The following is a 12,214-nucleotide window of genomic DNA, read 5'->3' as shown; positions in this document are numbered from 1 at the left end:
TATATTTTGATTTTGAGGTATTGAAATTATTAGAAAACAAAATGGAGACTTTAAACAATTTTTTCATGATAATTGAAAATCAGTGAGCAGAAATTAGTTGAGAAAGTTAAAGTGACAATTTTTCTAGGGAAAATATGTGTGGGAAAAACTCTACGGACACGGGACTAAATGCCACTTGCTATGCCATTAACTTAATTACAATACATTTGATCAATCAATTTACCTCCAGCTAAGATTAAAGCCTGGTTTTTAAGTTGAATGAGAATCGAGTCAAGCACAAATTTCCTGCTTTACAGACTCCCCTACACGAGAACGGCAAATAATCCGTAGGCGGTATTCATCAAGACTTTCCAATCCGGAACAGTAGCTGTGATTGCTTTCAGCTTCGGTTTACTTTTCAAGAAACGGAGTATTCTCTCAACACGATCCACACGGCTGTGTATGAAAAGAATAGTGGATGAGTAAACAAAATGTGCAGATTGATTATTTGCCTAGGGGAATTGAAGTTGTCGCAATTCAACATGCATCACCAGGCGGAGATGCATGTGTACCGACGAAGAGAATGCAGGATGGATATATAAATGCTCCCCGCTGAGTTTTAGTTCGCAATTGGAAGTATTGGTTTCGACAATTTACGACCAGTAGAAGGTAAAGTATGCCCAGCATATTCTTATCATCTCTATCCTGGGTAATCTCTTTACGCATCCCCTAGTTTATAGCATTCCTCAAGTCAATCTATTTGATTGGTTGGACTATTTTCTAAAATTCACAATGGTAGGAATGTTTATCACTCTCGGCTCTTTCAATTTCAACTTAAAGCACTAAAGGCTTATAAAAATACTTTTATTCGTGCTATGGTTCAAATTTTAAGGAGTTAACGAAGAATAATTTGATCCCAGTATTAATGTTGCTAGGTGGAGTAATGATTTTATTAGCTTGAATGGAATTTTAAGTTCCGGCTATACAAAAACATAATTCCCAACATTTGAAAATCATTACTTTTTTCATCATTATATTTACTTTCGATTTTAAAACCGACAACCAGAAATTCAACAGTATTATTATTATTGTTACTATGTAAATTTAACAGTATTATATTATTGTTAATGTACAATACTATCAAACTTAACACTTGCTACCTACTCATATCAATCATCTATTTACGTAATTATTGAATATAACTCTGAATGATGAATTATTTTTCAGAACACCATTATGCTAATGCATTTAGGTTTCTGGTTGATAGCATCCCTGATGCTTATTACTCCTTCCGCATTTTGTGCATACATAGATAATAAAGCGGGATTTCTGAATAACGGTGAGTGTAACTTTTCTGCTGAGAGAGGAAAGCTGAGATATTGCTCAAAATAAATGTAAACTTACCTTTTACAGGCCTATGAAAAATAGAGTAGAAGAGAGTTAATAAGCATCGAGATTATTATAAGGATAAAAAATTATTACATCTGCTATTTAATATTTTATATAGGTTGTAGTACGAATAAATTATTTTTCAGAGGATACTGAAGTTTGTTACGGCAGACTGGGATGTCTAAAAACAACAAACGACTGGTATAGTGCTCTTCACAGGCCGTTAAACTTGGATCCCGCAAGTCCAAAAGACATTGGAATAGTTTTCACGCTCTACACCAGGGAAAATTTGACTGGCGTAAGTATGAAAAGTATTATAGAGCTGCTCTCTTATGAGATTTGACTGTAAATCAATAGTGTAATAGATTACTGGATAATATTTTCTAGAGTAGAGTGAACGTTTTAACTGAATTAAAAAAAAAATAGTGTAATATATTAAACTTAATAATACATCAATCTCGAGCCATAAATCAACTAAGGAATTATTGGGATCAATAGTTCAAGAATCAAATGAGACACAGTTAAGATAATTGGCCATATAGTATTGACAAGTAGTACGAGTAAATAGGTAGGATATAAAATGAGAGGAAATCAGTAAGAACCAATAGCAACCTGCTGCAGGTGAAACTCAGCGGGCTCGGCGAGTTCATAGCTTAACTCCAATTAATTCTATCTGGTGATTTATATAGTATGATTGAACACGTCTATTCAAACATCAATATTTCATGCATACATCCACTTGCAATTATGCTAGAGCCATCATTGTGAGGACTCTAAATCACGATACCGTACAAAATGGTTACGATAAACACTAAAAATGCGCATCTTTGTTCATATGTTCATCTTGATTATAATTGACTATAATTATTAGCATTTGTCTACCAGTTAAGGAAAGATTATCCTGACTAACCAATTCTTTAAATCATTAAATAATAGGAATTCATATTCATAAACACCAAAGAGTAGGTAATCGTCAATGTCTACAGCCTAATCACAGGTAGAATTTTTGGTTAATTAATTCTCTAAATTATTCATAATAGGAAGTGATATCTGTAAACAAAAATGAAGAAGTCGTGACCAATCTCTACAGTGGAAGCAGAAAAACTAAATTCATCACACACGGGTTTCTTGGAAATGCAAAAGCAGACTGGGTTATGGTGAGTAGAAGTGGAAACATACATGAATTGAATTAAATATATTCTATTGACATTAATAATGCTGAGCCTTCAATAATTCATTTGGATCACTCAAAATGTCTTTAGGGCATAATGAAGGCACTTTTGACCAGAATGGATTGTAATGTCATCACAGTGGACTGGTCCAACGGTGCCGGGATACCTTACAACCAAGCAGTTGCCAACACACGAGTGGTAGGACTAGAAATTGCTCATCTGGTCAACACACTACTTGTAAGTTGGATGATAATCTAATAAAATAAATTTATCTGTAATACGAGGTAGTATGCAGAAAAATCTTTTCATAGTTTTAAATGCAAGTAGCTATACAATGTTCGACAGTATCTGATAAGACGGAGATGTATCGTGATATGCACAATGAAAACCCTGGCATGAATTTACTTAAATTTATTTACTTATTTTGCATTTGTCCGAAAGCAGTACTTCGGCCTTTACATAGAACTTTAAATAATAATATAACAATATTGCAATTCCATACCCCCAAGCCCTAGGTGGAGGAAAAACCATCAAGGTATTTAACCTGCAATCTGGGTTGACAGGCGAGGACGATACCCCGCCACCACCGGGGTCGGCTATTTTATTCTTAATATTCGGTCTAAGGTGTTATTTCTTAGCACTTTATACCGGCTTAGAGTAAGTTATTAAGGAACCAAAGGACTGCACAACACTGTACTCCTAAACCTTATATAAAATGACGGTAAAAACTCTTAGCCGAAATAAGATTTTATGGTAACATATTCTTTAACTCTTCATACCACGCAACTTCCAGGCATCCACCCTCATTTCCTATTCTTTTCCTACCTTGTTTTCCTGCATTGCATACTACGTTATTTCTTTCAGTATCCCATTGCCTCTCAATGTTTTTCCCTCCCGTTTTTCTCTTGTCTCAACGACGAAGTTTCCAAGTCATACATAACTACGATTCATATTAACGTATTCACTAGTCATCTCTTTTTAAGATACGAGATCTAGGACTGATGTAGTGGGATGAATTCATAATCAAGCAAGGATATATCTCTTTTCCACAAATGAAGCTTTATTGCACGACGCAAATTTCGAACTCACAGAGCCATCCTCAGGAGACAATTCGTCCCTTTTTGTCTTTACTTTAGGTGTCTGACATCAAATATCACCTAAATTTTAATGAAATTTTACGATTTATTTCCCTACATCTTTTCCCACCATCCACCAAAACCATTTTTTGATAGCTAAACTGTTCTACTTGCTAAAGTTTTTGTCCCCCAGCATTAATTCCTATCTAAACCTTCCTATTTTTGAGAATATCGTTACCTTTATTTTCATAATGATCATTTTATAATTCTCAGATTGATTCTGCAATAAACCAACCAATAATGTTAACCCTTTGACTGACTAACACTTGGAAATCCGCATATATAACTGGTTTTAAAAGTTTCCGACCTACTTTCAACCTAGCTTATGAGTTTTCCTTCATTCACTATATATTCCGAATGGAAAATAAAATTAATATGTGATAATGGACATACTTGTCTTACTACTCTCTCTAGCACTGCGCATAGCTACTCTCCATTCGCTATTCGCTACTCTGCAATCTCTGACAAAGAGATGTCGTTTATTTCATTTATAAGTCGTTTATCAGGGAATTCTAATCCAATCTTCTATAATCGGTAATGACTTTTGCAGACTATGTTTCTTACTAATACTCCCTTCCTTTCTATATATTCTGTTTAGGTTATCTAAATTCTTGAATAGTTCTGAAGGTATGTTAAATATCCACTCAATGTTCTCCAATTTTGTTTTCTTCTATACTTTTTCTATCTCATTATCAAGAATTCCTGGCCCTTCGCTATCATTATTAAAATCATATTCTCTTTCTCTATCTAAATTCCCTGGCCTATTTTTTGTAGATGAAAATTTTTTTGAGATATACATACTATATACATTCTTTCCTCTACTCTTCTCTTTCGATTAATATTTTACACGTTGAATTTCTCACAGTGGGTATAACGGAATTTTCTTTTTTAAATCCTGTTTCCTTTTTCCTATTATATTCTCGTCTCAGTTTGTAGCTCTTTGTACTTTCTTTTCTAATGTTCTACATTAAAGCTCAGTCATTTATCAAATCATACCTATGGCTTCCTAATCCCTTTTCTATGTACTATTCGTTTTGTTTCACTTGCCACTTCCATTTTTCCTTGCTTGAAATACGCCCATCCCTTTTCTGCTGCCTTCGTCTCCTTATCCTCGCTTAGTATTTCATCAACGTACATGTGGCACTTCAGCTCTCTCTCCCCAGTTAAGCCTTTAACATTCCATTTTCTTTTATTCCTCCTTGTTACAATTCCTTAAATTTAACATTGCACTTCATGAGCACTAAGTTGCAATCCAAATCCTCATCGCTTCCCGGGACACGTGAGCTGATCACACTATTTATAAATTTATGTAAATTATTTGTAACTACATGGGCAATTAACTCGGCTGAATCAAATGGTCAAATGATTATTCGCTTATTATTAAATAAACTATTTTTAAGTATGATATGGGAACAAATAACCGTACGAATGGTCTCCCGTATTTCAAAGTTGACCGATTATTGTTTTAGCAATTTGTGTCCTTAAAAAGTTAAAGTTTTCATCAGTTTAACCTTCTCTCCTTTTATATTTCAAAATATGAGCAATGGACACATGAAAATGTATTCTTAAGTATGCATTAGTATAAATAAGTTAGTGCCACATTTCATTTAGTGCTGAAGTTAATTACAACATTAATCCATTTTTATTTTTTGAATTAGAAAACTAAAAATGGATCTGCCGGTGACTTCCATCTAATAGGGCACAGCCTCGGCGCCCAAACTTCAGGGTATGCCGGCGAAAGGATTGAAGGTTTAGGAAGAATTACAGGTAATAGGTCTTTCTATTTTTATATACATTTTTCTCATCGGTATTTAAAAGAGTAATATCCTATAAACCGTAAATTACATCAGCGGACTTATCAAAAGCACCAAATTAATCTGACCAATGTAATATACATAAAAACCTCGATATGATACCTTAATGGCGGAACATACGGCCTCCTAAGTAATAATCGCTTCCAAATAATGTTTTGCTCCTCAAAAATGTTTCTCCATGATAATTTAAATTCCTTACAAATGAAAAACTTTACAAATAAAAACAAAACTAGCTTCATTATTCCTCACCTGAAAAAAGCAGATTTAAAAGCTACCAGGTTCTACGCTAATTATTGGCATTAAGGTTCACCAGTATGGTACCCTAAAATTTTGAATGATGTATGATAGGGGGTGATTTCACTACAAACATGCAGTTTCAAATTAAGTGCTTCATAAAGTTTAGTTGCCAATGGAAAATATCATAAATTCAAATAATTGACATACAAATCAGCTTATATTTTCTGCGTTATTTTATGTATTTCTCTCAGCACGCTAGACAATTAGCAAGTAATTAAAAATTAATGTAAGGTTTGATACCATAATGATCAGGCATTAGGCTACTTAGCACAAATAAAAAAATTCGAATAAATAAAAGAGCATTTCAAATGTGTTGCCTCTAAGTTGATTCTTTAAATCCTATTTTCACAATATCTTCTACCATAGTACGATGGAGCTAGTAACATATTTAATATCTACTCGATTACGACCTGATCACATTACGGAAATGATTTAATCTGTTACGTTATATAGAGTCATTCAGTGGTTTCCTGGTTACCTATTTCTTTAAAAATAATATCTCAGCACCTATAATATTTTCTATATCTAGGACTGGACCCTGCCGGACCTATGTTTACCAGCATGCCAAACTTCGTTCGTCTCGATAAGAAGGATGCCAAGTTTGTGGATGTCATTCACACTGACGCCGAATTAATGGGTAAGAATTCCGATATTTTTCACTACATGGAGACTCAGCAAAAAATTATACCCTTATGGCATGTCGAGGTGAAATTTCAGTTTGTATGAGAAGAAGTCGCCAGAGGGCCACTTATAATCATAACTTAAGTAAAACCGAATTTTGTTTTGGTGTTTTAACAGAATGATAAAAGTTATAATGAAATAATAATTACTCCGAATCAGCTGAATAGTCACGTAAGTTTGCACTTCAGGGCAACAATCATTTGACAAAAGATCAGGGTTTGCCTCTAACCCATCGCGCAGCCCTGAAATTCGTTGTGCGAATAGCATTTTCACATCAGTTAACAGAATTTCTTTCATACATGTTAGAAATTTCAAACAAGCGGTACCAATGATAAAATAATACTTTTCACGCATTGCATTAACGAAGAATTCTCGATATTTCCCCTGAAAAGGTTTTGGAATGGAGGAGGCAATCGGACATATGGACTTCTTTCCGAACGGCGGCAATAGCCAACCCGGCTGCAGCGTGTCTCTGAGGAAGGGCATGGCTGAGGTGATAAACTCCGTGGAGGAGGCACCCTCGTGCTCGCACAGCCGCTCGGAACTTCTGTTTCTGGAGTCTATCACCTCGTCACCCTACTTCAATGAAAAGGATGAGGGTGACGATGACAAATGTCCCTTCACCGCATTTCTCTGCGATTCCTATGAGGATTTCCTCAACGTAAGTTGTTAGGAAAAAGAATCATTTATGAGACCTTGAGTTGAACTTAGTATAGTAACATTTGAAATACAAGCAATGGAGGGTCTAATTGACAATATCCTCGTTTCGTTTATTGAATTTAACGGCGAAATTTTAAACACCTGTTCCTGTTTCTCTTATGCATACAGGATATTCTCGAGATTGAAAATATGCCAATTTTTGACGATGATTACTATTACTAATGTACCTCACTCGTCGTTTCATGAATTAATTTAAAAAATTATCTTTAGTATCAACTATAATTTTGTAAGTGTTTTAAAATAATAAGTTGTCTTAGTTATTCCATACGATATTAACAGGTCTGCATAACTTCCCTATTACTTTAAAAGATACGGATGGCTTAAATCTACTTCCAGGGAAAGTGTACGAGTTGTGGGGAGAACGGGATGGGATGCGCATTGATGGGATTAGACGCTGATAAATATCCAGGGAAGGACGAGACTCTATCCAAGCCGAGAAAATTCTTCTTGAAGACGAATTCTGAGGAGCCATTTTGCGGTAATGGAAATATTAAAAAAAATCTCTTAGCATATTATATCTCATTTTAAGAATTTAAATCAAGGGATATAATTACCAGACAAGATAAAATATCAAATATAACGAGAATAAATGCTTTCATTAATTACCATAAAAAACAAACAAAAATGTTGTTTTATGGCTCTTAAGAAAATGAGCCATTTCTTATTTTTTAATAAAGGTTTTTGAGCTGATCTCCTCTAGGATAATTGAATAGGCCCTAAAAGAGTTACACTCCATAAAATGTTACTACCATTTGAACCATTATAGCAAACAAATTAACTTGAGCAAAAAGTACCATGAAGTCACATATTTGAAGAAATATATCATTTACCATATCATAAAAAAATATACCATGTTATCATTTTGTATCCCACAAAAACTCATAAATTGTTTGATAATTGTAAAAACGTGGAGTACGCTGAATTTATTCGCGTTACTTTAATTCAAAACCAAAATTGACTTCACACATTTCGTCGTGGTTCTTTCATTAATCTTAAAATTCTAATGGTTAATGTAATTATTGATATGCTCGCTATATCACGATCTACAGTAGCATATCTGGAGATATTTCATGTGATGTAAAATTTGAAAAAGTTTAAGAGTTACTATCAAAGTGTCTGAGCGTATTACTAGTCCTCAAATAGAAAAGGATAAATTCATTATTAATTAAAATTTGCTCAATGGTTTGCACAAATACTGAAGTCAGTGTGCTTTAAATTTTTTCTCACATTGAAGAAAGTTATATTTGAAGAACGATTTTGGAAATAACAAGACTATTTACGAGATGGTCGTAAAAATAGAAACAGAAAATAAGTACTTGAAATCAGCCTTTTCTAAGACTGCTTGAGTCATACGATTTTGACTGTGGTGACTAGGAAAAATGTCTGTAAATCAAAAAGCATCATTTTAAATTTCTGTATTAATTTAGGGCAGCAACATTTCCGTAATCATTGTTAAGAGATTAATAAGGGGTTACAGATTCTTCAATAACCATTAATCATACTATCTCTTAGGGGCGTTAGCTCATAGATGTGTCCTTATAGCTTTCTTTTTTCAGATTACTTTTATCCGTGTTGATTTTATTACTTGGATTCATAAAAAATATCGTTCGCCACTTATTTAAAAGATAGAGATGTAGATTTTGGATTATAAATGCTTGGTTCGTGTAAAAATAAAAAAAAGTTATCTACGCATAGGAATATCCACAAATTATAAAACATCTTTCTACTAGTGAGTCAATTTTATCACCCTTAATGATTTTTAAAATTTTTCAGGGTACCACTACGCAGTAAACGTAACGCTGGATACCAACTCTAAAGGAAGAGAGACCGAATATGGAAATCTCTTTGTTAATTTACATGGGGAGCAGAATAACACTATTAAAATGGACCTCTCGGAAAAGTAACTAAATTTTCATTTCTCACGGAATAAAAGTAACTGATCATTATATTAATATAATTATGGAAAATTATCGACAAAATGGTATCCACGGTTAAAACACCCGCCTTAAACTGTTATGGCATTTTGGGGCATATGGTACGGTCTTTTGAGAATATTTTTCTCAACACCTCTGTTTGAATTCCGTAGAGATCGTAAGTTTATTCTATTCTTTATTAAAACTTTTCCACCTTCCAATTATTACTTAAACTGAACCTACCGAAGGTGAAAACATCTTTGGTATTAAACGCTCTTACAATATAAAATCCCTTACTTAGATTATATGCACATAACCATATGCCAATACTCTGTGAAAAAAACCATTCTACGGTAGTGCCCAAACAAAAAATCTGCGCCCAAACTGAAAAGCTCCAAGGATTATTTCATAAAGTTAGCTTAATAATTAACTAATTTTCTTCTATTTTCATCTTTTACCATATATTATTCACACTTTTTGGCACTTCATAACTGAAATAAACCCAGGATTTTAATGAACGGGACCTAAGAAAGACGAAAATGTTCGGAAGTATTCATACAAAAGATTCTTTAAAGCAGAAAACCCATTGTCAGTTATCCAGAAAATTTTACGTAACCGATTCAATCTCTTTGGGCATTCAAACCATTTAAATACAAGAAAAAAAATAAGAAAAGATGATAAACTCTTGTAATAATGTAACTCAAACTTCGTTCTATCCGTTGATATGATGTTGAATTCCATCCCTTTTTCCTATGGACGGGTATTAGTAAATTTTAGAAATATACTTTCAACTTTAGCTTTTTTAATTGAAGATCCTTAGGGTTAATGTTTTTCTTTCTAGTCGAGATTACTTTTTCTGGGAAAAACTTCTACTTCGTAAATATAGATTTACTCAAATATAAAACTCTTTATACAGAAACCAAACAGCCATCATTTTATCGAGTAGCCTTCCACGCCAAACTATGGGAGGTAATTAAAAATATGTTTTAAGCTGCAAAGTTTTCACTAGGACCACTAGTTATTTTCATGATCATGCTGCATTCCAATCACTCAATTAATAATGATTTAAAAAATCACGCGTACCAAATTGTGCTCATTCATTAAGTTTGAAGTAAAAACCTCTTTTTGTGTAGGAAATTTAAAAATACTTAAGCATATATACAATCTAAAAGTGTAGCCCTAAAAAAAGCTATTCTTTGAATAAAATTTTTGTTCCATTTTTTCACAACTTTAATAAGAAAATTTTCTTATAAATAATAGTTTATATTATAATATTTTGACTGATTCCAAAGCTTGCTTTTTGATTTGCATGGCACAATTGTGGTAAAATTTCCTTAGGCTACTCTAGAGATATACCGATTTATCATAATGCAAAGTTTTAACTTCTCTCTGCTAGACAGAACTACAAATCTCTCATATCTAATGGATATTCAACAAAAAAATGCCAATAAAAACTTTGCATGGGATGCGTATTTGTGGCTTATATTACCTAGAAGCTAAACGAAGCTTTGATTACAAAGTAATACAATGAATAATGGTGTCATTATAGGTATGATCAAATTATATTTTTATAGGCATTATTATTTTATTATAGGCTTATTCATGGATAAAATTATCGTTCTCTTTAGTAAGCAGATGTAGATCTTCTGCGTCTGCAAGAGATAGCTAATATTTTTCATCATGTATTCGTAGAGCATCCGGGCGTATAATTCTATTTTTTGAGCATAGCTGTAAAATATGGAAATTTTTGTAGAAACTTTCAATGAAAATTAGTGAGCGTGAAAATTGAATATTTATTCGTGATACTAATAATTCGACCGGAGCGTTTGAAAAATCTCAACGATCCTCTTAATTAAAAAAGATTTATTTTAAAAAACCTTTCTAATATTATTTGCTAATTCAAAAAAAAGGATGACTAGTGTTAGAAATTTGGCGTTTCCATGCTAAACAATAATTTTTGAAATAAATAAATTGCTCGACTTTTTTAAGCCTCAATTGGACTCATTCCTCTCCCCCAAAGAGAACCGCAGAAACTGGTGAAAGGTGAATCGAACAACTTCCTAGGATTTTCCTCAGACAACGTGGGAAGAGCGTCTAAAGCTGACGTGACATGGAAGTGGAAGTCTAATCTCCTAAGCTTGGATACTTGCTTATTCTGCGTTAAGGACCTTTTCTTTTCCAAATTTGAAGTCACAAATCTGGGTTTCTACCCTGGAACAAAGTGAGTACTAATTTACTACCACCTAACTCCGTCCTTTGCCATAAAATATTGCTGACGAGCCAATTCTCTCGGCATCGTACGGTAAATATTTAAAAATCCTGTTAAATTCTATCCATTTCTACAGTAGCATCACACTAGTCTCAAAGTAGATTCAATTATCTTATAGTTTCTGTTTTATAATCTCATTCATGGCATCATTCAATTTCCAATCCAAGGATAAATTTTTCAAGTGGTAATGGAATTGATAAGCAAAGTTTAAGAAATATAAAATAAGGTAAAGTAGTAAAATTGTTATGAATCACTTCCTGGGTCATACATTTTTGATTCTAATGGCAACAAAAAATATGATTTTCATTTTACCTGCTTCGAATTGAAGATTATATGGGAATAGATAGTTTGATTGATGCAGTTTCAAGGAAATTAATGTGAAACTCCTCGGAGTGTCCAACCTCAACCTGTTTGTTTCCAAACTGAAGTTGTGGAAATTAACACTAGCTCTCATTTTCCTTTATAGGTTCCAAACAAGCGCTTCCTGCAACGACGCAGCTCCCTTTAAAGTAAATAACGGCCAGCAAACATCATTAAATTTAAAATGTTAATCATTTACAAAAAGTGATTGTTTTTGCACGAATTCATAAATCCCTTTGCTTGAATAAAGTAAAACATGTAAAATAACCGAATATAAATTATTATGCCCATAAAACACACTTAACCTAATGAGTAATCCATAGAATAGCCTTATTTATCGAACTTCAGCGATTAGAGAAATGAATCAAACAAATCGTATGCATGAAATTTATGACACTTTCATTCGTTGAATGGCGAAAAAAGAAGAATATCAATGCTATTAAGAATCTGCTGATTTTTCCGATAATGTGATGACCCGCAACCG

General features: G+C 33.3%; 1 protein-coding gene across 1 annotated transcript; it reads left to right on the top strand.

Moving 5' to 3' along the window:
- The first annotated feature begins 641 nt into the window (after positions 1 to 641).
- Positions 642 to 11,984, top strand: LOC139690730 (pancreatic lipase-related protein 2-like). The gene is made up of 11 exons (XM_071588252.1): positions 642 to 648; positions 1,515 to 1,666; positions 2,409 to 2,525; positions 2,631 to 2,777; positions 5,335 to 5,443; positions 6,317 to 6,424; positions 6,861 to 7,129; positions 7,525 to 7,666; positions 8,962 to 9,088; positions 11,122 to 11,322; positions 11,837 to 11,984. Exons 3-11 carry the CDS (start codon positions 2,523 to 2,525, stop codon positions 11,919 to 11,921), a joined length of 1,191 nt encoding a protein of 396 aa, XP_071444353.1. The 5' UTR covers positions 642 to 648; positions 1,515 to 1,666; positions 2,409 to 2,522; the 3' UTR covers positions 11,922 to 11,984.
- The last annotated feature ends 230 nt before the right edge of the window (positions 11,985 to 12,214 follow it).

The sequence above is a fragment of the Hetaerina americana genome, unplaced genomic scaffold, assembly GCF_022747635.1.
Source record: "Hetaerina americana unplaced genomic scaffold, ioHetAmer1.1.p SCAF_3, whole genome shotgun sequence".
NCBI lineage: Eukaryota > Metazoa > Arthropoda > Insecta > Odonata > Calopterygidae > Hetaerina > Hetaerina americana.
This window is presented reverse-complemented; position numbering and strand designations above follow the sequence as displayed.